Raw genomic sequence first — 27,283 nt, 5'->3', positions numbered from 1 at the left:
TGTGCATCCAAGAGAGCAGGTGGAAAGGTAGTAAGGCTAGAAGTTTGGGAGCAGGGTTTAAATTATTCTACCACGGAGTAGATGGGAAGAGAATGGAGTGGAGAGGGGTTATTTTAAAGGAAGAGCTGGCTAAGAATGTCTTGGAGGTGAAAAGAGTATCAGATCGAGTGATGAGACTAAAATTTGAAATTGAGGGTGTTATGTATAATGTGGTTAGCGGCTATGCACCACAGGTAGGATGTGACCTAGAGTTGAAAGAGAAATTCTGGAAGGAACTAGATGAAGTAGTTCTGAGCATCCCAGACTGTGAGAGAGTTGTGATTGGTGCAGATTGTAATGGACATATTGGTAAAGGAAACAGGGGCGATGAAGAAGTGATGGGTAAGTACGGCATCCAGGAAAGGAACTTTGAAGGGCAGATGGTGGTGGACTTTGCAAAAAGGATGGAGATGGCTGTAGTGAACACTTATTTCCAGAAGAGGGAGGAACATATAGTGGACCTACAAGAGCGGAGGTAGAACCACGCAGGTAGATTATATTTTGTGCAGACGATGTAATCTGAAGGAGGTTACTGACTGTAAAGTAGTGGTAGGGGAGAGTGTAGCTCGACAGCATAGGATGGTAGTATGTAGGATGATTCTGGTGGTGGGTAGGAAGATTAAGAAGACAAAGGTAGAGCAGAGAACCATGTGGTGGAAGCTGAGAAAGGAAGAATGTGTGGGCGACCTTCCGGAAAGAGGTGAGACAGGCTCTCGATGGACAACCGAAGCTCCCGGAAGACTGGACGACGACAGTCAAGGTGATCAGAGAGACAGGCAGGAGAGTACTTGGTGTGTCATCTGGTAGGAAAGGGGAGAAGGAGACTTGGTGGTGGAACCCCATAATACAGGGAGTCATACAAGGAAAGAGATTAGCGAAGAAGAAGTGGGATACTGAGAGGACTGAGCAGAGGCGAAAGGAGTACATCGAGATGCGACGTAGGGCAAAGGTAGAGGTGGCAAAGGCTAAACAAGAGGCATATGAAGATATGTACACCAGGTTGGACACGAAAGAAGGAGAAAAGGATCTCTACAGGTTGGCCAGACAGAGGGATAGAGATGGGAAGGATGTGCAGAAGGTTAGGGTGATTTAAGGATAGAGATGGAAATGTGTTGACTGGTGCCGGTAGTGTGCTAAATAGATGGAAAGAATACTTTGGGAAGTTGATGAATGAAGAAAATTAGAGAGAAGGAAGAGTCGAAGAGGCAAGAGTGAAGGACCAGGAAGTGGAAATGATTACTAAGGGGGAAGTCAGAAAGGCACTACAAAGGATGAAAAATGGAAAGGCAGTTGGTCCTGATGACATACCGGTAGAGGTATGGAAGCAATTTGGAGAGATGGCTGTGGAGTTTTTGACCAACTTATTCAACAGAATACTAGCGGGCGAAAAGATGCCTGAAGAATGGAGGAAAAGTGTTCTAGTTCCCATTTTTAAGAACAAAGGGGATGTTCAGAGCTGTGGGAACTATAGAGGAATAAAGTTGATGAGCCACACAATGAAGTGATGGGAAAGAGTAGTGGAGGCTAGACTCAGGACAGAAGTATCTATCTGCGAGCAACAGTATGGTTTCATGCCTAGAAGTACCACAGATGCATTATTTGCCTTGAGGATGCTCGTGGAAAAGTACAGAGAAGGTCAGAAGGAGCTACATTGTGTCTTTGTGGATCTAGAGAAAGCCTATGACAGAGTACCAAGAGAGGAACTGTGTAAGTCTGGTGTGGCAGAGAAGTATGTTAAAATAGTACAGGACATGTATGATGGCAGCAGAACAATGGTGAGGTGTGCCTTAGGTGTGACAGAGGAATTTAAGGTGGGGGTGGGACTGCATCAGGGATCAGCTCTGAGCCCCTTCCTGTTTGCAGTGGTAATGGATAGGCTGACAGATGAGGTTAGACTGGAATCCCCTTGGACCATGATGTTCGCAGATGATGTTGTGATATGCAGTGAAAGCAGGGAGCATGCAGAGGAACAATTAGAAAGATGGAGACATGCACTGGAAAGGAGAGGAATGAAGATTAGCCGAAGTAAAAGAGAATATATGTGCGTGAATGAGAAAAGTGGAGGGGGAAGAGTGAGGCTACAGGGAAAAGAGATAGCGAGGGTGGACGACTTCAAATACTTGGGGTCAACAATACAGAGCAATGGAGAGTGTGGTCAGGAAGTGAAGAAACGGGTCCAAGCAGGTTGGAACAGCTGGCGAAAGGTGTCTGGTGTGTTATGTGACAGAAGAGTGTCTGCTCGGATGAGGGGCAAAGTTTACAAAACAGTGGTGAGGGCGGCCATGATGTACGGATTAGAGACGGTGGCACTGAAGAAACAACAGGAAGCTGAACTGGAGGTGGCAGAAATGAAGATGTTGAGGTTCTCGCTTGGAGTGACCAGGTTGGATAGGATTAGAAATGAGCTCATTAGAGGGACAGCCAAAGCTGGATGTTTTGGAGACAAGATTCGAGAGAGCAGACTTCGATGGTTTGGACATGTTCAGAAGCGAGAGAGTGAGTATATTGGCGGAAGGGTGTTGAGGATGGAGCTCCCAGGCAAAAGAGCGAGAGGAAGACCAAAGAGAAGGTTTATGGATGTGGTGAGGGAAGACATGAGGGCAGTTGGGGTTAGAGAGGAAGATGCAGGAGGTAGGCTAAGATGGCAAAAGATGACACGCTGTGGCGACCCCTAACGGGACAAGCCGAAAGGAAAAGAAGAAGATTCTATAGAATGATCTCTTTGAAGATCAGTCTCGTCTGTTGTGACAACCAACAACGCAACAGGTCTCTGGCATTGTGAATATTCTCCTCCCGTTCTATGTCTCCCACAATGTCGAGCAGCTCTTTTTGACCTGCAATATGGCGCCGTGAAAATGGTGACGTCACGTGCATGAGCTCTATACTAAAGTCGACAAAGCTTTTGAGCTGACCGATATCATTTAAAGACCAAATTGTCATCACTCACCAATGAAGAAACACTATAGACACAGGAGAAGGAATGAAAATCATGAGTCAAATGCCTCAAATAAAAAAAAAAAAGCAATTTCTATAATTCCCTAAAATAACGTGAAAACACAATACCGGTAATATAGTTGAATCCTCGAATTTTGCTCGTTTATTTTTGTGTAATTGGGGGAGCTGCTTGTTACACATGCAGGGTAACATTTCAAATGTTAATGCCATCTTCTCGTTGCCCGAGATAATAACAGTATTTAAATTTGCCTTGGTTTAATGACCGTGATTAGATTGGCATTTGAGCCACAGGCGAACTGGACGTTAGCCATCACCAGCTAGCAGGGAACGATTACAATCCGTTGGACTCGGTTTGACTTCCGACCTTTGTATTCGCGACGGGTCTGTCTCTCTCCCTCCTTGTCTGTCTATCCTCCCACTTATCGCATTTATCTGTTCCTATGCCTACTCAATCTACTCACCATCTGAACCTATTTTCGTGCCTCCACCTGTTCATACTATCCATCCATCCATCCATTTTCTTAGCCACTTATCCTCACAAGGGTCAGGGGAGTGCTGGATCCTTTCCCAGGTGTTAACGGGCAAGAGGCGCGGGGTACACCCTGGACTGGTTTCCAGCCAATCGCAGGGCACATAGAGACAAAAAGCCGCACTCACAATCACACCTAGGGGCAATTTAGAGTGTCCGATTAATGTCGCATGTTTTTGGGATGTGGGAGGAAACCGGAGTGCCCGGAGAAAACCCACGCAGGCACGGGGATAACATGTAAACTCTCACACAGGCTTGTCCGGGATCGAGACCGGGACCTCAGAACTGTGAGGCCAATGCTTTTCAGGTGACCCACCGTGCCGCCTCATACCACATATCGCAAATTTATTGTCACCCTATTTCCGGAAGGTGTTGAAAGTCTTCATTCTGCAGAAACTCACACCTCATTGTGAGATACTAATATTATATATATTGTACAGTACAGTATATATGTGTGTGTGTGTCGTCTTTTCAGTAGTAATCTTTTCATGGCCGTGTGTCCTTTGTGTCAGCTATTCTCGGCAGGGGGTGTTTACAGACTTAGACGGGCCCCCGTGTGCGATCTCCGCATCCTCTGATCACAATGTGATCGGAACTCTCCGGCTGTGCCACCGGCCATCCATAAAGTGTCCCCCAGTCATTACTCACGGGTAACGCTTGGAAACTTTCCCATTTTCTCCATCCCTGGAAGTTTAACCCGCAAGGCTCATTATCCTGCACACTAACATTGAGGACCCAGGCTGTTTGATACTTGGCCGAAATGATACATGAACACACAAAAACAAAAACGAGAAACCACACACTCAACGGGAGGGTCAGTCAATCTCGTATGGCTTTATGGGATAAACCTGTTTGGTTTCTGAGTCACACACAATTTAACCGGGTGATGTTTTCTTGAAATCTCAATTATTTTCACTTCTTTAACCAGGCATTGGACTGTTCTGTGATTTTTATATATAGAAACAAGAAACTTGCAAAACCTTATTTTAAAACACTGGCTAGGAAAACTCTACACACCCTTGTTCAAGCGCCAGGTTTCTGTGATGTCAAGAAATGACACCGAGATTAAAATAAAAAAAAAATAATAATAACGCTTAAAATCGTCCGATGAAACCAAGGTTGAAGTTTTTGGCTGACACAACACTGCTCTTTACGAAAAGAACAACATACCGTACCTAAAGTGAAGCGTGGTGGTGATCTTTCCCAAGAGGGGTGTTGATCCACCTGAAACTGCAGCATTTTGCAGTTTTTCCATTTTACAGTGGTTATCTTTTTTTAAAAAGAGAAAAATTGTTGGCATCGGTTACAAACACCCAGTATCACAAAGAAAGAATACCAAAAGATGGATGGGTTATAATGTCACATTTAATTAGTCAATGCAGTTATGAGCATCCAAATTAAGCAGTCCCACATTTGACCAAAAAAATGATGACACCCCATAATTAAGCCCTCCAATCGGGCAAGGTAAAACTCAAAACCCCATTTTCAAAAAACAAAACCTTGCCAAGGGACAGTAAATGGGGGGGGGGTTCAGGAAGGAACAGGCTTTTAAGAAATGTTGAGTGGGGAACATTTATCACGTAGTCAATGCTATAAAATGTTTTAATATTTCAATAAAAATGGGATAAGAGTCGATTTAAAGAGACTGAGCAGAACAGGTGCATGCCGTTGGGTCAGTGGTTCTGCCTTAAGATCTGGCCCGGTTTGTCAGAGCAGACTCTCCCCCAGCAACGACGTCAGGGAAGTGGTCTAACACCTGGACTCTCTATCTTTAAAAGCCAAAGACCAAGTCCGAAACCTTGGTTTCCTGATTGATTCCGACCTGACTTTCAACAATCATATCAAATCAATCGCAAAAACTGCCTTCTACCATCTGAAGAACATATCTAGAGTGAAGTCTTGTATGTGTCAACCAGACCAGGAAAAGCTCATCCATGCTTTTATCTCAAGTAGACTTGACTATTGTAATGGTCTTCTGACTGGACTCCCCCCCCCCCCAAAAAAAAAAGAGTATTAAACAGCTGCAGCTCATTCAGAATGCTGCAGCTCACGTTCTGACCAAAACAAAGCGGTCAGAGCATATAATGCCAAATCTTAAAGTCCCGGCACTGGCTTCCAGTCAGCTTTAGAATGGATTTTAAAGTTCTGCTACTGGTCTATAAATCGCTGAATGATTTAGGTCCTGAATACATGAAAGAAATGCTTATGGAATACAAACCCAGTAGAGCTCTGAGATCGACCGACTCAGGTCAAATAGTGGAGCGCAGAGTCCAAAGCAAACATGCTGAAGCAGCAATTAGCTATTATGCTGCACACAATATATAAGAATAAGTTGCCAACACAGGTGAGGTCAGCCCCAAGTGGGAATGTTTTGAAATCCAGGTTGAAAACTCTTCTGTTTTTTTCTCATGCTTTTTAGAATATGTCCACTTTTCGATCATATTACTTGCACTGTATGCGGTTTAACTCTTTTTTTTTTTTTTAAATTAATTTATTTATTTTTTTAATATTTTGCCAGTGACTCGTGCAGCAGCTGCGGCGAAGCTAATGGCGCATTGTTCTGTATTCTGAGAAAACTGCGTTCCCATCCCATTAGTTCCGGTCCGTGTGCCTCTTTGTGTTCGTCTGCCCACCAGCATCTGCACTGGCACTCAGGTGGACAGCCTGTTGATCCACAAGCCTGACGAAAATTCCTCAGGGACGAAGCAGGGCTTTAACCGAAGTTCTCCAATTGCATATTTACATTTGAAAGCCGAGGATGTGTGCGAAACATTGCTTGCTAGGTCTTAATTGCGCCGCGAGGCACGTCAGCTACCATGGCAACCGTTATTCATTCTTACCAATGAGATTTTTTTTACACATACAACCCCAAACTTTTTGTTTTTTCATCCAACCTTCATTCACTCATTCATTCAGCTTTGCTGCCACATTGAGTAAGAATCTGTCACAGTCACTCATCCCCCAATATTGTCTTCCCGTCCGTGTCAAACAGAGACACAGTGCGGTGTAAATGTCAGACCTGTTTGACACAGATAAATTATTAATGATGACATGCTGAAAAGCCATTTTCCACACCGCAAACTGACATATCAGTTAAATATTGCGCAGGATGGAGGAGGTGGTTTCGATGAGAGCAGGCGCTCGCGTGCTTGTTTGCAACGTCATCGTTTGCAGTCGCGTGAGGATGAAATGTGTACATTTGTGCCACTTCCTCATTTGATGTTTGCGCTCTTCAGTTGTCATGCAAAATGGAACAAACACTCAAACAATGCCACTTTGTGAGTTTTTCATTAAATGTTGCCTCGGGGTGCAAAAGAAGTGTTGTTGTCCGCTCAGTTTGTGACAAGACACTTTATATAAAGTTGCTGGTGGATAAAATGTGGCTTGTATGACCTGCAGAGAGTGAGTGTGTGTGTGTGTGTGTGTGTGGTGTGTGTGTGTGTGTGTTGTGTGTGTGTGTGTGTGTGTGTGTGTGTGTGTGTGTGTGTGTGTGTGTGTGTGTGTGTGTGTATGATTGTTTAGAGCAGTGATTTCCAAACAGTGTGCCGTGTGAAGTTATCCAATTTTATGTAATTGCTAAAAAAAACATTTATTTTCAAGAAATAATGTATCTTTATTCATCTATTTATGCAAGTGAGGCACAATGACAGACACAACAAAAAAAAAAAAACTCTTCTGTTAGATGGCAGGAAAAACATACAGTAATGAATCTATCCATTTTTGGTGAGACTTTCTTTTGCTGGTGTCCTGTGGGATTTTTCAATTGTAAAATATGTGCCTTGGCGCTATAAAGGTTGGAAATCAGTGCTTTAGAGCTGGGGTGACCAGACTTTTTTCGCCCTAAGATCTACTTTTGAAGCAGCCAGCCTCTCACAATTGACTGGGGGTGGATAATGTTTTATTATTTTTTTTAGAATGACTAAGTCACAAAGATCTATCCACTACAAAAAATGCAACACGTATTTATGTTAAAGTATTTTGAGGATTGTTTGTGTAAATGTATGTTTGTGTGCCTTGCTTAACCGCACGAGCCAATATTACACAACATAATTAACTTTAAACATTTTTTGTAACTATCTGAGTTCACGTTGATGATCACTAAACGCCACACAAATGAAAATGCAGACCCGGGATGTGCCACTCGCGTCAGTGAATTCGTCCAACTCCAGTGAGACACACTCACAAGCTCCGACGTCCTTCCACCTTTGCTGGGTTAAGTTCTCGGCCATTTATTGAAGATAATATTTCCGCCTTATTTTTTAAAGATTGCCTCTTTTGCCATCTCTCCGTCTTGGAAGGACGTCTTGATAGCTTCCATACTCACGTTTGATAAGATTTCTTTACTTGAAGAAAAAAAGCGAGGGCTTAAAATAGGGGGGGAACTCGCTGACTAGCGTAAATACATACGACTGACATCTTTTTCTTGGTTTTTTTTTTTTTTTTTCTGGCACGTCGTCACAATCGACTGGAACTGCCTCGGGATCGACTGGTCACAAAATGAATAATTACTTTGAACGCACAATGTTCTAAACTAGAGAAACCATAGCTTCTCTTTGTTTCTGTTGTGTAGGTTAGAGCGCAAAATCAGTAGGTGGCGTGGATTTCTTCTCGGCAGTCCTTTTTAATCCTCACGCGTTTCAGAATTCCAGCCCTTAGGATGTTGCTGCAATGCATCTCGGGGCCCGTGCCCTGCTTTCTTTGCAACACCTGCATCCCCAAGTGGAGGCTTTTTTTTGAAAAATGGTCATAGCTTTTCCTTTAAAAAAAAAAACATAAAACAGTCGCTCGCGGCCTCATCTGGATTGCACAATCAGTGCAAACATGAATGCTTTGTTAATGACTAAATTAGGCATCGATAAGTGTTGATTAGATCTTTAATGATTAAACTCGATGGCTACTAGTGCGCTACAACAATACATATCAGATGGTGTTTACATCCAGTATCGGGAACCCTTATTGCAATACATTTGTGTGAATAACGCTGAATGTTTGATCAGATTTCAGCCTCTCAGCTGGCATGTCAATCTAATCTTCCCAGAGCCTTCGAAAGCAAAGGTTGCTTGCTGGCTGACGTAATTTCAACTATATTACCAATGGGACTATTTCTTTAGCTAATCAGATTTTCAATTTTTTTTTTTTTTTTTGTTCTCTGATTAGTAGATGAAATATTGATTCAGAAGTGGTCCAGATGATGTGCGCGGCACCATTGTGCACTGTTTCATAGCATTTTTGTTGAGTATTGATTTTCTAGAATCGCGATGTGATAGTGAGAGTAATAAGAGGTAGATTGAGTCAGGTGCCCGATGAAGGCCAAGCTACCAAATGCATGACCCGCTGCTGGTGAAAGTGGGTATGAATATTTAAAAGTATCAATTTTTGACAGCAATGGATTTAAGAAGGCTATCATGCTTACTGTAAATTAATAATATATATTACTTGCACGGCAGATCATTTGGAAAACGTTGGCCTGACAGTTCTGAGGTCCCGGGTTCAAACCCGGACCCGCCTGTGTGGAGTTTGCATGTTCTCTGCCTGCGTGGGTTTTCTCCGGCCACTCCGGTTTTCTCCCACATCCCCAAAACATGCAACATTAATTGGACACTCTAAATTGCCCCTAGGTGTGATTGTGAGTGCAGTAGTTTGTCTCAATGTGCCCTGCGATTGGCTGGCAACCAGTTCAGGGTGTAACCCCGCCTCCTGCCCGTTGACAGCTGGGTTAGGCTCCAGCACTCCCCGCAGCCCTTGTGAGGATAAGCGGTTAAGGAAATGGATGGATGGAGTTGCTGTTTGTTGCTGCTTCGTTGAACTACCGCTAACAACACAAAGCCTTTATTCGTCACTACCTTCATTGCACTGCTACACAATGGCAGTCTGTATTGGAATAACATTTGTTAAAAATGGAATTCTGTTTTATCATTCTTGGAGAATTCAACTAAAACTACAAAAACATTTAGGTCTTGAATAATATAACAAAATGTGATCAATATTTATGTTATCCACTCAATACCATTAGGTACACCCACATTCCAAGTAATTATATCCATGCTCACTTTTTATCAACACTTCCAAAGTTATTAATTTGTACTGTTTCAAATATTTTACACTTCTTACTTTCGACGTCTCGGGTAACCTAAATATTAGAAATGGATCGCAATATGGTATATGCAGCTACAATATTAAAAATACATGGCAAAGGATACTGCTCCAAAGACAAAATATGTGAATATTTGATTCCCCCCCCCTAAAAAAAAGAGGTTTGTTAATGGGTAGAGATGCCACACGATGGTAGCCAATCAAACGGAGCGAATCATAAAGCACCAACACCATACTTACAAACTAGCATCTGCAGAATAATTAATAGATTTTAGATGAACTTTGTCCAGTTGTTACATTGTACAACAGAAACCGACCACCTTCACGTGAGGCTCATCAGTTAACCATGTTTCAAATGATTATGTAGATTTTTAGAATTTTGCTAAAATGTCTAAAATTGAGTTCCAAAGTCTAGGGGAAGAGCAGCTGAACCGTCTGTCCTCCATGGTGGACGGTGGACATTCGGGACAATGGGAAGGAGGTGGTGTCCTCATGCACAGAGCCTTTTTTTTTTTTTTTTTTGTTATTGTTTGTTTGTTTGTGACCCCTGTAAAAGAGGCTGCATTTCTTTCATTCAAATTACATCTCAATATCAAAGCTATTTGAGCCTTGGAATGTTGCCAATGTTCTGCTATTAGCTTTTTCGAGCTTTGTAGTGTGGCAGGATTCCTTTCAGATGCTGCGCTTTCATCGGGTTGCTTCCCAACACATTTTGGTTGTTTTTGCGGTCGGCATCCGCACACTTTCTTTCCTCCAGGCTCATACACAGCAAACCAGAGACAGACACTCAGTGTGTGTGTGTGTGTGTGTGTGTGTGTGTGTGTGTGCTTATCCATTCAAATGTGTGTCCTGTGTTATTCATCACTTCCACTACCCTACTTGTAACCAGAAGGTGCCTAAATATTGCAGCAGCCTGACTTATGTTCCTTTTAGAAGGGGGCAGTTTTGACAAATGACAAGGAGGTGCTTGGTAAGCAAACGCCACGCTCATAAATATCCAACATCGCAAAAAAAACTCCGTTGACTGAACCCTGACCCCTGCTGGACCCAAGGGGAACTGTTGATAGAGTCCGTAAGCGCGTCCATCATTGTCAATCGCCGGTTATGATTGTGTTATTAAAAACCTGTATGTTAAGTGTGAAACCCCAGCTCAAGCCTTTAATGATAACAGAGTGGGATCCATTTAAACAGATGCTCTTGAGGATCAATGATGTCATATGAATATGACAACTAGCAGTGGATATGAGGGACTAATCAGGATTAGCTCTCACCCTTAGTATTCAAAGACTTTCAAACACACAATCAAACAAACGCTCTCATAAAAACTACTCAAATGTGCTTATAAACACTGGTCAAATACTCTTGTGCGCGAGTGAAAGTCTTGCTCATAAATACTACTCAAACCCTCTTATTAAACGGTCAAATGTTCTTCTAAACATTGATTAAAACATGGGTGCTCAATGCGTCGAGCGCCAGGCAGTCTTAGTCGATCGCGGCGGCGTTTTCTCAGAATACTGAACAATGCGCCATTAGTTTCGCCGCAGCTGCTGCGCAAGTCACTGGCAAAATATTAAAAATAAATTAATTACTTGGAAAAAAAATAGATGTCAGCCGTATTTTTCTGATCTTTAGCTCACTGCGCATGTGCAAACCACGACACTGAGTACAGCAAAACACGCGAGTTACCGAGTTCCCCCACTATTTTAAGCCCTGGCTTTTTTCTTACAGTAAAGAAATCTTATCAAACATGCGTATGGATGCTGGTAGCAAAGAAGAAGTCAAAAACGTATCACTTTCACACGGATTCGGAGGCGGACTTTTTTTTCACGATGTAATTTTCGAAGTGCGTTTACCTCATCTGCCAGTGTATTGAAATGCGTAGTGGCATTTTTGAAGTGTTCGTGGCAAATACGACACCGACATTCCGCCAAAAAGCGTGCTGAGGATGAGAAAAGTGAACGAACTAGAATCGCAGTCGTTACTTTTCACAATGCAGAGTTCAACAGCGAAAGCCGCTGCCCAAGCATCATTCCGGGTTCGTCACATCATCGTTAATAACAAGCAGTCCTTCCAAGACGGAGAGAGTGGTGTTTAATGATCATCAACATGAGCTCAGATAGTTACAAAAAATGTCATTCTATTTCAATATTGGTCTTTCTTTAAAATAAAAAAAAAAAAGATGCCCTTCCCCCATTGCGACAGGCTGGCTGCTTGAAAAGTAGATCTTGGGGCAAAAAAGTCTGGGCACCCAGGGGTTAAATACTCTTATACACATGAGTCTGGCTCCCATAAACACAACTCTAATGCTCTCATAAACACAACTGAAACACTCTTATAAACACGATTCAAATACTAATACGCACAATTCTTGCTCTCAAACGCTCGTAAACACAACTCAAATGCGTTCGTTTGAGCATGTCAATCACATTCACGCAAATCTTATCAGTGCAAATGAATATCCGGTGGTTCAGTCCCAATCTATCGCATATTTTTTCTCACGAAATATATTTACAAAGGTGCAATCGACATAAAGATTTCCCCAAGATATTCGGAACAACCCAAGTAATCCATACAGTACATATAAAGAAAGTAGAAGCTCAGAAAACAAGTTCTTAATATGTGACATGATACAGGGAAAATGTATTTAATAAGCCAACTGTTACAGTATGTATTCAATACTCAATGGAGCGTTCTTCAAATGTTGAAGATTCCATCGGCTTCTTTTATGAACCAAGTCAGGTCTCTGGCTGTGCCATTCTAGCGGCTTTACTTTATTTCTTATTATTTATTTATTCAATTGAGTGTTTCCTTGGGAGTATGTTTTGGATCATTATCTCGCCGAACTAGCGACCCTTGTTTAATTTTCATCATCCTCGTACATGGCATAAATGTCATAGATGTGTAGGTACATTTTCCCATTCATCCTTCAGTGTCAGTAATGTTTACCAGTACCATTTGTTGAAAAGCAGCCCCACACCACCATTTATTAATAAGTGGGCCTGAATTAATTTGAAACGTTCAGCCATCCATTTTCTGTGCTGTTCTTTTCTACTGTATATTTGAAAGTAAGCTCCTTTTCTTTTCTCTTTGACCCTGTGAAATATTAAAGGTTAAGAAAAGGTGGCCTAACCTTACCCTAACCCTACATTCTGACCATTTCAACCACTGATGTCACAGAGATGGGGGGGGGGGGTGTTGATTTTGGCAATGAAAAGGTGGTGTTCCAAAGGTGATTTGTTATTTACCAATCGCTCCAAAATGTAGACACACCCACCCACCCACTGTATCAGATATCGGTTCACAGTGGCAGTAGCTTTAGCAGGGACTCCCAAGTCACTTCTTCCAGCTCTTCCAAGGGGGTCCTGAGGTTGCTCTCGGGCCACCCGGGAGACGTGGTCTCTCCAGTGTATCCTGTGTCGTCCCTAGGGTCTCCTCCCGGTGGGACATACCTGGAACACCTCACTAGGGAGGTAATCCGGGAGACATCCGAATCAGATGCCCTGGCCGCCTCATCTGGCTCCTCTCAATCCACAGAGACCAGAAACTGCACCGAGTTGCCTGTTGATTTCCCGATCTCCTGATTTTAAACGTGCTGATTTTCATCCAAACTGACTCATGCTTTGGCTTTGGGTCAAGTGTCTTTTATCAAGTCCACAGTCAACGCCGCTGTCTACCAGGAAATTTATGAGCACTGCATGCTTCCTGCTGCCGAAAAGCTTTTTGGAGACTGATTTCATTTTCCAGGAGGATTTGGCACCTGCCTACAAAGCCAAAACTACCAGAAACTGTTTTAATAGTCACGGAGTACGTGATTGGCCTGGATACTGGCCTGGTTTGAACACCATTGGAAAATTTATAGGTATTGTCAAGAAAAAGATGAAGTAACAGAAACAACAAAATACAGACAACCTGAAGGCTAATATCGAACCAAATTGGGCTACAATAACATCTCAACTACGGTCAAGGCTAATCACCTCGATGCCACTCCACCTTGCTGTAATTTATGTAACAGTAGGTCCAACAAATTACTGAAGGTACATTACTTTAATACACTTTTCAGAAGGCCATCATTTTTGTTGGTCACTGAAATTTTCTGAAGTAATGGATTTTTTTTTTCCTGCCAGTCATCAAAACTGAAAAATAAAGGCTTGAATTATTTTTCTTACTGTGTGATAAATTAATGTAAGATGCAAGTTTCACTTTTTGAAACAAAATATTGAAATGAATTTTTGCTCGATATTCAAAATTTTTGGGGGCACATACCTGTGTATTACTGTACTCTACATGTTCTTTTAACCATATTAATGTAGTATTCGATATTTCCACTAGAGGGTGCCATCCCATTTCATTTGGCTTGTGCCAAAGACCGTCAGTTGACACACAAAACAAAACAAGGTATCAATGTAAATACAGGGTTAAATGCATTATACATTCATATGTTTAAATATTGTAGTTGGTTTTTCATGCACGTTTTGCCATTTAATTTATGTAGTCATTCTAATGTGTACTATGGACACATCTTGTTGAATCTTGGGAACGTGGCTTGGTAATTGAAGTTCATAATTCACTGCAAGTTACACATGGTTGCGTTCACCTCCACCACCCCCCCACCACCCCACCCCTTTGTCAATACGGCAAACAAGTTTGCACTTGCACAAATGTCTCTAAGGAGGTTTGAAGAGCTCAGTCAACCTAATAATTATTCGATACCGTATGCATTACAGTGCATCCAGAAAGCGTCAATTTTTTCCCCCACTTTGCACCATATTTTGTGACAGCCTTATCCTAAAATGGAGGAAAGAAATGTTTGTCCCACAAAATTTGACACTCCATGATGTGCAAAAGAGTTTTTTTTTTTTTTGTTTGTTTTTTGTTTTGCAAATGAATTATCCATCCATCTATCCATTTTCTTAAACGCTTATCCTCACAAAGGTCACGGGAGTACTGGAGCCTGTCCAAGCTATCAATGGGCAGGAGGCGGGGTACACCCTGAACTGGTCGCCAGCATATCGCAGGGCACATAGAGACAAACAGTAGCACTCACAATCACACCTAGGGGCAATTTAGAGTGTCCAATTAATGTTGCATGCTTTTGGGATGTGGGAGGAAACCCCAGTGCCCTGGAGAAAACCCACGCAGCCATAAGGAGGGCTGGGATTGAACCCGGGTCCTCAGAACTGTGAGGCCAATGCTTTACCAGCTGCCTCAAATTAAAAATACCAAATTAAGAAATTGCACTGACAGCCTCTGCCGTGAAAATCAAAACTGAGGTCATGTGCGCCCTGTTTCCACTCACTTAGACATGTATATTGTATTGTCTGTCTACATGTGTTGCACAGGTCCCACAATTTACCTTTCCGACTGGCAATCTTAAGATCTGCCCTCCTGAAACTACGTTTGCCTTGTCGCACAAGCTTCCAAAGTAGTGACAGAACATGTTTGAAGTCGATTCTCTATCGCGTATTCCAGATAATATTGGGGTACGTTTTTTGCCAAATGCGTTAGACTTGTCCAAGAGAGTTCTCCAGAGAGGTCTCAACTATTTCACGCAAGGAGATGTACATGGAATTAAGATTTTGGACGGAGCAGGACACAATGTCAAGAGTTACAGCGAAACGTTGGCAATTGATGCAAAAAAAACACATTAAAAAAAAAAGTTTGATGCCTCACAAACTTCGTATTGAAATCCAACAGGATAAAATAGTGGAAACGTACTGCGCATGTAAAGCAGGGTTTGGATAATATAGAGAATTGCACGTTCCCCAAAGCGGATCTGGGGACCATTTTCTTCGTAACATTAACTTTTCCAAGCGCACGCTACTGACAACCAGCATAGCTTGCGGGACAACATGGCGGTGGGGGCGTGTCAAGCCAGGGGTTAAGACAATGCGGCTATCTGATTGGCTATTATTGTATGAGTGATGGACAGGTCGGAAAGGTCCATTGACTGTGCATTTCATAGCACCCTGGTTCTTAACTGTCTGAGCTCCTGCCATCACATCAATAACTGCCATCATTGGGTGCGGTGTGTAAATTTTTCGTAGAAAAATGAAAGTTTTCCATTGTTGATTAAAGCTATAATATAACAAAATAAGTCAAAAAGTGAAGCACTTGGAATGTTTTTTCAGTGCTCTGGATATCACAGCGGGATTTCCAACGCGTGCCGCGTCAACGCGCATTTCCTCTTGATGTCTCCCGCAGAAGATGCCTCAATAAATTGAGCATCCCACGCCGTCCGTTTGCATTCCACAACAAACAAACTGTTCGTTGCCTCCTCCGGGCACGCAATGTGGTGAAAAGCACGCGTTGACGACGTGCTTGTAGACAAGAGCAACGATTCTGCATCCCGTGGGCATTGTATATAGGTTGTAGTATTATAATGCAGGGTTACGGCAACAGGTTGTAAAATGAAGGGCATGTCAGTTGTGTTGCTAGGAAACGCGGAGGACGAAGACAACAGTGGCGAGCAGGATTCTGGGGTGGGTAGAAAAGGAGAGGGGATGGGGGTGGCAAAGCTAGAAGAGGTTAACAAACAAGGAAATAAATAATGTACAATAGAGGTGTACTTAAAAATGACACCAAGCACAATTTCTAGTTTGACGGGGTCCCCCAAATGTATTACGCGCTGTTTATGACGCACCCACTCAAAGCTGCACATGCAAGGTTCTCTCATGTTCCAATCATTACCATCTCAATGAAGCTAAATTTAGTCCAGTCCTCACCCCCCCCCCCCACCTCAACCCCCCTTCATGTGGCCGCATCAATTGGTCTGTCCTTGTTGTCCAGCTGTGTTGGTGTGCTTGGCCGAGCTTTGCCTAGTTATTGTCCAGTTGTGGCAAAGTTTTCGGGCATCTTTTGGCAGGAAACCTTTCACCCGAATGACAGATGCTACCACTTTACAGCTACTATTTTTTTTAAACAACACAATGATTCAATTGGACTCAATAAACCTCATAAAACTTTTGAAAGGCTGTTTTGGAGTAATATTCACATGGTGTCTGTCTGCGTTTCTGTACCAGCACCGCAGCTAAATTGTATTGATTTGAAAAAATGTGCATGCCAGGTTCATCCATCCATCCATTTTATTTCCCGCTTATCCTCACGAGGGTCGTGGGGAGTGCTAGAGGCTATCCCAGCTGTCAACGGTACACCCTGAACTGGTTGCCAGCCAATCGCAGGGCACATAGAGACAAACAGCCACACTCCCAATCACACCTAGAGGCAATTTAGTGTTCAATTAATGTTGCATGTTTTTGGGATGTGGGAGGAAACCAGAGTGCCCGGAGAAAACCCACGCAGGCACGGGGAGAGCATGCAAACTCCACACAGGCGGGGCCGGTATTGAACCCGGGTTCCTGAGGTTCATCAAAGACTATAAATTGTCCATAGGTGGGAATGTGAGTGGAATTGCTTGTCTATGTGACCCGCAGCCAGACTCACATTATTAGACATTTCATAGGTTATTTAAAATGATTTACTTGCAAAACCGTTGCTGTAAATTAGAGATGCAGGAACATACAAAATTTAGCACCAAATTGATGTTACTACTCATTGCTGCGCTGTGTTCAAGTTCCATGAGGTAAATGGGAGCTATTTTGGGCTTGCGGGGTAAAAAGTACACTGGGTAACACTTCTTTTAACTTGCATCAGAACTGGGAGGGTTTTCACTGTATTGCACACAACTCACAGTCAGGATTTCATGGAGAAAAAAAAAGCGCAACATACGATGCATGTAAAATAAGAGGCACATTTAATGAACTACGGGTAACATCAAATCAAATCAAAATCAATCAAAAGCCTTTATTGTCATTATACGCTGTGCATACAATGAAATGAGTGCTTCTCCGCAAGATGCAATAAAATAGAATAAAAATCAAAGAACATCTTAAGTAAAAAAAAAAAAAAAAAAACAATAGATAAAACATCAAGGCAGAGTTGTTGCTAAAATAAATAAATAAATAAATGCACAAAAGTGCAGTTGCAAAATATGACATTATATTGTTGTTATGTTCAGTAGTTTTGAGTTCAAAGAGATGATGTCTCTGGGGGGGGGGGGGGTGTCCTTGAATCTGGTTGTCCGTGTTTTGTGGGATCTGTACCGCCTGCCAGAGGGCAACAGTATAGTATTTAACATCAACGCACGTGATCAATTTTGCGTTCATCCTTATGATTCATGAATTAAGGAACAGTTCATCATTTCATGGCGCAATGCAGGCTGGGAGCTCACAGCATGACAAAGGTGATAACTGTGATGTCAACCAAAATCGCACGATTCATTGGAAAATGAAATTGATTACTGTAAAAGTTTCAAGGTTAGTGGTAAATAATTGTTTACAGGAATGCTTAGCAGTGTGGTTATATCCTTCCTCTTGGCAAATGTAAGAAGAGATAGACTCAGATCACCCTAGTGAGGACCAGTGCTGTAGAAAATGATGGCACAGCGCTGTAGTTAATGTAAAATCGATATTCAATATTTTACATTTAGTGAAAAACTTTTTTCATTCATCTATTAAGTTTAAATACCAATGTCCCTTTAACTTCACTAAATCAAAATACAGTAAAGCCTCAGTACTTGAACAACCCCGTTTTCGAACGAAAATTTCGAGTTTTTTTTTTTTTTTTTTGCTTCTGTTTGTTTGTTTTTGAACGAAAACCGGTACCACCGACACAAAACCCGGAAATAATATATCGCGCGCGGCCAGACCAGCTGAACCACGAGGTACTTCGTTGTGAATTCCCACACCGCCGAAAGAAAACGGAAATAGCATAATGTGCGCGGCCAGACCAGCTGACCCATGACGTCTTTTGTTATTGTCAATTTGAACCCCCCCCCCCCAAAAAAAAAAAAAAAAAAAAAAAACAACCTGGAATCTAACCCTAACTTTTGTTATTCGGTATAACGCAGCCTCTGTACACAGACGTGTCCTGGTAGTGACTGTTGTTTTTCTACCGTATTAATTCCCAATCCTGGCTCCAAAGAAGGCAAGTTGCTTGTTTAAAGTTATGCACTTTTGTTAACAAAAAAAAAAAATGTACAAAGCTGGGGGCCAAGTCGCAACGGATACGACAATGCACTCCCTCCCTAGCGTACTCTACTACTAAGGCATACATTTTAAGCAAAAGATAAATATATTTCTTAAATTATTTTATTATACAAAGTATTTAAACTATACATGCATTTCTACTATGGAGTTTATTATCAGGAAAAGCTAAAAAATAATGCTTTAAAAAGCCAAATTTTTTAGGCTTGGAACGCATTATTTCTTTTTCCATTTATTGTAATGGGAAACATCGATTCGGTTTTCGAACAAATCACTTCTCGAACCGTTTTCTGGAACGGATTCTGCTTGAGAACCGAGGCATCACTGTATACCGATTCATAAATGTAATGATATAATTCAATCCGAAAAGCATCAAATCCGTCATCTATTCTTTGCAAGGTTGCGTTGACAAGGAACGCTGGTGCTGGTGATAAGTGAAAGCAATATCTGTGGGAGCAAAACAAAGAATAACAGACGTGCTCTTGTGATTTATTGCTACTCTCTTTAAACCTCAAGTGGATTGTTAGAGGAAGGATGCAATTTGTGTATTTGCACCAGTGGCAAATTAGTTTTTTTTTTTGTTTTGTTTTGTTTTTTTGGACTCCACACAAAGCAAGCAACCGTTCTGCTTTGTTTTCCAGTTCAGATAAAAATGCTGCACTCTTTTTTTTTTTTTTAATCTTTGCATCGATTTCAATGTTGTACAGCTCTATCAATAAAATGGACTATTGTGAAAAACAGCTTTTAGTAGTTCAATACACAAAGTGAAGTTTATATTATATTAAAAAATGCAACTGTGTATCCAAGTTGCTTTCCACAGCTTTCGTGTATCTATTTAGCCATCCAAGTATACACACAATATATTGCACTTGTGGAACGTGGATACATACTTTGCCTTTGCCCCATGTCGTCGCTATGGAAACTACTTTGCCATATAAAATGTCTGTTCCTCGAAACGGTTTTCCCGCCCTAGCCTTAGCTGAAACTGTCATTTTTTAAAAAACGACCTCCATGTAAAGGTTTGAAGGAAGTTAAAGCTTTTTTGAGACCTCATCGGCAGGCAAACTTTTATGCTTAGGGCCATATTTTTATTTTTATTTTTTTTTCAAATACTGTAGACACATACATGGGACAGGCAAGAAAAACATGTACTTTATGTATATGTACACGGCTTTACAAGTTATTTCACTCCACACTCACACCTCAATGTAAAATCTCCGTCATCTTTGTTTCCATTAGTAGTCTTTCTTATCACATCGTCTGGTATCCTGTACACGATCCTTTCTCTATTGCGCCTGTCCTCGTTAGAGTTGTTGATAATTTAAGATTATAAACCATCAGAGAGGTCACCAAGTAGATGCCTTTTTTTTTTTTTTTTTAAACTGGATTACAGAAAGTGTTCACAGTGTTGAGATCCACTATTTATTTGCGCAGTTTATGTAAATTGAGTGTAATCACCCAATTTTTTATTGTGGTTCTCCTCATTTTGGTCATGGGTGAGCGTATGTAAGATGACTTTGGTCGCCACCCGTTCATAGGATTTTACTGCTAACATGCGTTTTATTCTCGTTTATGAGGGCTGGACTTCTGTCCTTAAACTGCATATGTGAATAAAGAGTTTATAGTATAAACTCTGTAGGGAATTGGAGACGACAAAGCCACTCTTTGCTAATCTGTTAGCCAGAAGTGGTTAGCGTTAGCGTTCTAGTGATTATCATTTTCAGTTAAACAAAAAATGCTAACTAGCATTCAGCTTAGTCATACATCATATTATATGAATACCACATATCTTGATAGTGTTTACAAAAGCACTGATTGATGCTCTGTCATTTTGGGCAAAGTTTATCAGTGGCCCAACAGACGCTTGCAGTAAATGTCCGTATTAAAACTTTGACATCATCCCCCCGCCCTCACCCCATGAGACAGGGTGATTTTGTTAGAAGCCTTCTAGGTAGAAACACAACGATAACGACCAGCTTTCAGGAAAGAGCCTGCCAGGTATATATTGTATCTGCGCTCTCATGTTCTATTTTTAGATTGAAATCTTTGCATGTCACTACTATGTGCCACTACGTTGTGTTACCAGGGCGGACAACCTGTTGTCAAGCGTGTGCCGTCGTCGCCCTTGCGAACCTGATCTTGCTTATTTTAATTACTGTAGGTATGCACACAGTATGGATGCCAACAAATCATTACTCTCACCTTCAGTAATCTACTACTGTGTTTAGTGCTATTGCTGAAAGTACATTAAAGGCGCTACTAAATGTTTTTGTTTCACAAACTACTAAACATTTCCTTTGTGGTACTTTACCTTATTAGGGTCACAGATAACTTTAGCCAATGCCAGCTCTCTTTTGGAAAAGAAGCAGAGTACACCTAAGATTGATTACCCCGACCACAAAAGAAGAAAATTAAGACTTGACCACTTTTATGAGTACATTATTGCGCATTTTAGAATTCAGTCACATCCTTGGTCTATAGAGCTCGTGCACGTGGCGTCACCATTTTCATGTCACCACCTTGCCGGTCAAACAGAGCTGCTCGAAATTGTGAACCCGAGGAGAATATTTACAATACCTGACACCTGTTGTGCTGTTGGTTGTTACAACAGACAAGGCAGATATTCAAAAAGATCATTCTATGGAATACCAGCTGAAAAGACCGGAAAATATCGATTGCTTTTGGCAATTAAACATGATGGATGGTGCCCAACCAAAATACACACACGCCTGTGTGGTGATCGCTTCATTTCAGGTAGGAATTATTCTTCTCAATCTCACATTACCAAAAAATATTTTTTAATGCCAAGTTAGAGTTTGAGAACAATGTGTATTAAAAAAAAATGTGTCTGTCGCAGAGAGGTTTACGGAGGTTAAGGTATGGCCGCAATCGCTTCCGTGTACATACCGTGGAGACGGCTCTGTCCTTTTTTTTTTTTTTTTTTTTTTTTCAATCATAGTTAATGAATGCGAGTTTCTGTAAAACCAGGGGTCATTTATTCAAATATTGGTATTTGTATTGAATACTAGCTGAAAAGAACGATGGATTCCGGCAAAGGTTAACGTGTCGCCGAACCCACTTCCGCGTTCACAAGTCGTGAAAACCGTCACATGTGGAATTTATTCCTGATGAGAACAGACCCAACAACAAAGTATTCATATAGGTCCAGACTTTTCTACGCTTTCAAACTTTTCCGTGTAAATCTTGACGACTTACTCACCAGATCCATATAACTGTATATCCAGTTGTCCAAGACAAGCGGAAGTGAATTAACGGTCCAATTTCTTACCAGCAAAAACATCGACTTCGGCATTAAATACGGGTCCTCTATGTCGAGTCTATCTAATTTTTCCACGTACCATCATTTATTTTCACCTTCTAAATGTCTGACGGTATCGGACAAGACTCTGGGCGTCGTGCTCCAAGACATATTTCCGTGTTGTCTCCAACCCACTTAGCATTGAAGAATGCTTAGCTTGACCAGCGATAATTTTCTGACATAGGTCCGCGAGCTCTATAAGTCGGTCCTGTGACCCTTGTGAGGATTAGTGGCTCAGAAAATGGATGGATGGATAAATGGATTAAACACATTGAGCTCACATTCAGGTATCAAATAATCCAATTTGACAGAGAAAAAAATAAAAATATAAAAACTCCAACCGTCTTGTGCACGGGAAAGGATGCTAATGCTTGACTCAATGTCCAAATGCCCTCCCTCCCAACGAAGTAGACATCTTCCTGACTCTGTAATCATTCCTGCCGCCGACACCTAATTACAATAATAACCTCTTCACCTCTCAGCCAAAAAAGGCTGAGAGTGCCGCACACTCCCGGGTTGACGCGAGGACAATGTAGTGCTATCATTTACTCTCGTTTCGATTACACTTGTCACCTGGGGAACCTTTTGGGGGAGGGGCAGGGCCGTCTTCTCGTCGAGCTGCCGCGTAAAAGTCCAACTCTATTTTTAACGTTTGCGCTCGGATGAGGAAGGGGCCACACGTCGGCGACGAGCACCGCTTTTCTCGTTTCTTCATCGTACTGTGACGCAAAAAGTGAAATTTGCCACCTGTGTCTTCAGGGGAGAATATTAACATCGTTCATCTTTGGACATAAGTGGTGATATGTAATAAGAATATGATTTTTAAAAAAGAGACCATCTAAGATCATACCTGGATCTGCAAGCTGTTCCACCAGAATGACTAAAATTAAACTGCAGTGGTGTAGTAGGCCCAAGTGTTCATCGAACACAAGGCAAAGGTTTTATTCCGAAAAACTATCATCAAAAATATGTTATAATAAATAATATGCACTGTTTAAAAATTAGTGATAGAGTTAAGGGGGAGGTGTGGCGATTCCCGACGGTGGGGAGGGGGGGGGGTCATTTTCAAATCTCAAGTGAGATGTCAGCAAATCTGGTGATGCTGCAGCTCAGATGGCTTCTAAAGGATTAGCGCTGTGTGTATTTGTCTTTTTTTTTTTTTGGCGGCGGTGTGGGAGGGGGGGGGGGTTGATAATAGAACAGGAAATGGCATTTTGTAAAACACAAGGGGGTCCGGCTGCTCAGTTTATGAGTAATAACCACATAATGAAATATCACTCATCCATCCATCCGTTTTCTCTGCTGCTGAACTTTGTTCTGGGCCACGCTGGAGCCTATCCCAGCTGATTTTGGGCAAAAGGGAAATGAACATCTAATGAATAATAGAGAATAAATTCAATTTTAAATGCACTTCTAAACTGCACACTGCTTTACCAGCTGAGCCCACCGTGCCGCCTAATGATTATCACTAGTTTCCAAACGTTCCTGTGTCAAGGTACATACTTTACATCAGAAAAAAACTGCAAAAGTTGATAACATTTGTACTGTCTGTCACTGTGTGTCGCTGCCATAAAACATAGGTGTCAAACTCTGGCCTGTGGGCCAAATTTGGCTTGCAGTGTAATTACATTTGGCCCGCGAGGCAATTTCAAATTAATATTAGAGCTGCCGTGCCGGTATTACAAGTATTACACACTTGTTTGGTTCCATATTAAAAAAAGTTCATTTGTTCAACCTTGGCCCGCGACTTTGTTTAATTTAAAATTTTGGCCCTTTGTGAATTTGAGTTTGACACCCCTGCCATGGAGTTTGGAAGTCTGTGGAACTGCGTGATTTCCCGTGGCACACCTGATGAGCGCTCACGGCACACTCGTGTGCCAAGGCATCTTGTTCGTTAGTCGTGAGGCTGTAATAATAGCTTCAACTGCAAATATACAGTACCACAAATTTTCTCGAAGCTAAACTTACCCCTCTCCTGACGTCCAGTACAAAACTTGTCTCTTAGTGCAGAAAAAATGTCTCGCTTTGACATTCAGTACTTCCTTGGACCAAATGTAATCAATCCCTTTTTAGATTTGGCATCATTTTATGCTATCTTCTATAAATCTGTACTGTTGAATGCAATTTTCTTTTCTAAAAAATAAAAGGGGGGGGGGTGGTGTTTTCAGGAGCGGGCAAAATGAATCGCACTTGCATTCATTTCATTGCAAAAACGACGACTTGAAATTTAATTTAACTCATATCTTCAGGTACCACAATACTGTCGGATCCTCTGATTGTGAAAACAACGCCCATCCCTTGCCTTGTATGAACCCCCCCCCCCTCCAGTAAGACAAACATGCGATGATGTCCTTCACATTGTGTAAATAATAACAGCTTATTCATTCCCAGCTGTGCAAGCTGCATTCACTTTACTGAATTTTACACAAGTAGTTCCATAATAGGGTTAAATTGAATCAGTTTTTATCTTGATGTATTTTTAAAAATTGCATTCATGTGAGCTTGTGTTCTTACGCACGTGTGTGAAATTAAATCACCTTCCGTCTTTATGCAACAGCCAATCTTTTGCATTTTTACTCGATGTAACTGTTTGCATATTTATTACCGAGCGCCTGCTAGAGTGGATTTGGACGGGGGGGGGGGTTGGGGGGCGTGATCTATTTGCATGAAGACACATCGTGCAGGTCCCGGCTCCTGTTTTTTTTTTTTTTTTTTTTTTTTTTTTGTGGGGAAAGAATGGAGAGGTGGCTCCCTCCTTCCCGCTGCATTTCGGTTCTCTGGTTTGGTGATCGGGGGGGGGGGCGAATGGCAAAGTTTTTTCCCCTCCTCCTCAGTCTTGTTTTGCGCGCGAGGATCGGAGCGCCGTAATTGTTGGATTATTTCAAATATCCTCGACCTGATGTGACCTTTTTTGCATCCTCTCGCAATTTTTATTTTGGGAACGAGCTTGCTTTAAGGATCCATTTTTTTTTTTTGGTTTTACGCACAGCGAATCCAACTTTATTTTTTTTTCCCCCTCAAGTGAAAACTCATGATGGTGTGATTGATCACGGAGAGCCGTCGAGCGCAGCACCGCGCCCTTTTTGACCACCCCACCCCACCTTATCGCGTGCTTATATCTGCTCTTTTCTCCCACCCCCACCCCCTCAACCTCCACCTCCCCCCCCCCCGCCTGGACAGAATGGCCCGCTTCGGAGACGACGTTCCGGTCTTGTTGAGCACCGGCGACGGCGGCTCGGAGCGCAACAGGAGCCGCGATGGAGCGGCGGCGTCCACGGGCGGGGTGTCCCCCGCTGCCTTCAAGCAGACCAAAGCGCAACGCGCCCGCACCATGGCCTTGTACAACCCGATCCCCGTCCGGGAGAACTGTTTCACCGTCAACAGGTCGCTCTTCATTCTCGGGGAGGACAACGTGGTCCGCAAGTACGCCAAGAAAATCATTGAGTGGCCATATCCTTTTTCTTTGAACGTGCTGCACACAAAACTGCCTTTAATTTAATTTTCACCACAGCCTTTACGGTTAAGATATTAATATGTCGATGTCTGTCCACTCCTAACTAATGCAAAGTGTTTCGAAGAGGCGACGCGTCCGATTCAGCACCAGGGACAGAAAATCGTTCCTCACCAGCATCGTACCAGCCACTTTATTAGCTACATCTGCACGCTGTGGTGGCATCACTGGAAACAAACTACATGACTTACTGAAGATAGTAATGCTTTTAAAAAAAAAATTAAATAAATAGTGACACAGGGCGGCACGGTGGGTCAGCTGATAAGCGTTGGCCTCACAATTCTGACGTCCCGGGTTCAATCCCAGACCCGCCAGTGTGAAGTTTGCATGTTCTCCCTGTGTCTGCGTGGGTTTCCTCCGGGCACACCGGTTTCCTCCCACATTGTGGGAAAAAAAAAACCAAAAAAAAAACACGCAACATGAATTGGACACTCTAAATTGCCCCTCGGTGTGATTGTGAGTGCAACTCTTTGTCTCTATGTGCCCTGCAATTGGCTGGCAACCACTTCGGGGTGTACCCCGCCTCCTGCCCGTTGACAGCTGGGAGAGGCTCCAGCACGTCCCGTGACCCTTTTGAGGATGAGCGGCAAAGAAAATCGATGGATGGGTAGTGATACGGTATCTTAACACAGAAAAGCTACACTAAAGATTCAAACCCCCAACCTCAGAATTGAGAGGCGACGGTGCTAACCGCTGTACAGCCTCAGTCAGGCAACCCATCTTACATTATTATACAGTTTCATTTTTGTGTTTTTTTTTCTTCTTCTTATAAAGTTCTTTTTCCCACAATCAGTAAGAGGGAATCTGACTTTCGGTTTGTCCCATCAGGAGTTACCACAGCGATTCACTCACACAATCTGACTGGCACGGTCGTTTTCAATCCGGGTTTGGAATTCCCGGGTAATGAAACTTTTTTTTTTTTTTTTTTTCCAAAGTAAACCCCAAAAAGATGTCTAACAAATAAAATTGCAATTTTTTGACAGTTCTTTTGTTTTTGCAGTTCACGCCTTTTGTTTACCTGTTTTGGGCTTTCAGTTTGGGTTTACAATTCTCTTGTCAGTCCATCAGTACTATTTATGGCTATGCTTATGTTGACAAACACTTTTGGATGGAATGATCCTAAATTAAGGCAACACCTCGTCTTTGAGGTTTTAGGTTTGAAATCCAGCTTTCTAAGCGTGAAGTTAGCATATTCTCTGTGCGCCTGTGTGCGCCTTCCCCATGTACGCTGGCTTCTCACATTTCAAAAGCAGACACGCTAGATGAATCGAAGCCTTCTAATTTTCCAAAAGTGTGTTAAAATGGTCGTTTGTCCTCCGGGTGGCTGTCAACCAGTCCCAGGTTGTACTCCTGCTCGCTCCCAAAATCAGCTGGGATAGGGTCCGGGTCACTTGTAACCCTTGTGAGGACAAGCGCAAATGGACGGATGATCGTTTTATGTGTGCAAACTGTTGGTGCTGTGCTGTGCTGTGCGTGTGTGTACTCGCATTTGGGTGTTTGTGGTGCAGCTCACCAGGTGCCCAGGCCAGGTGTGGCCTCTTCTCTGCTATTGTTGTCTTCAATACAGAAGCTTTGTGAATATCAGGATGGGCCACTGCTAGCTTGAAAAAAAAAAAAAAAAAAAAGTCAATTGTGAACCGTCATCCATTGTCCATTTGCCCTGTTCATTGGAGCTATTAAAACTAGAGTTCCAATGAAATTGAATCAACAGGCCGTGGGGAAATAGTTTACTTGTAGATTCATTGATTCTTAACTCTTGCCACACTGGGTTCCCCACGTTTGTATTGTCGCCAAGA

General features: G+C 42.3%; 1 protein-coding gene across 1 annotated transcript in view; it reads left to right on the top strand.

The window, feature by feature from the left end:
• The window catches only part of LOC133503228 (voltage-dependent R-type calcium channel subunit alpha-1E), a 120,097-nt gene that overhangs the window by 18,664 nt on the left and 74,150 nt on the right, over positions 1–27,283 (top strand). Inside the window, exon 3 of the mRNA XM_061824603.1 lies at positions 25,157–25,426. Within this exon, the coding sequence (XP_061680587.1) occupies positions 25,157–25,426 (270 nt within the window). The remainder of the gene's footprint in view (positions 1–25,156; positions 25,427–27,283) is intronic.

Source organism: Syngnathoides biaculeatus, chromosome 7 (genome assembly GCF_019802595.1).
Source record: "Syngnathoides biaculeatus isolate LvHL_M chromosome 7, ASM1980259v1, whole genome shotgun sequence".
Taxonomy (NCBI): Eukaryota; Metazoa; Chordata; class Actinopteri; order Syngnathiformes; family Syngnathidae; genus Syngnathoides; species Syngnathoides biaculeatus.
Note: the sequence above shows the minus strand (reverse complement) of the source record. Positions and strands in the feature narration are given on the sequence as shown.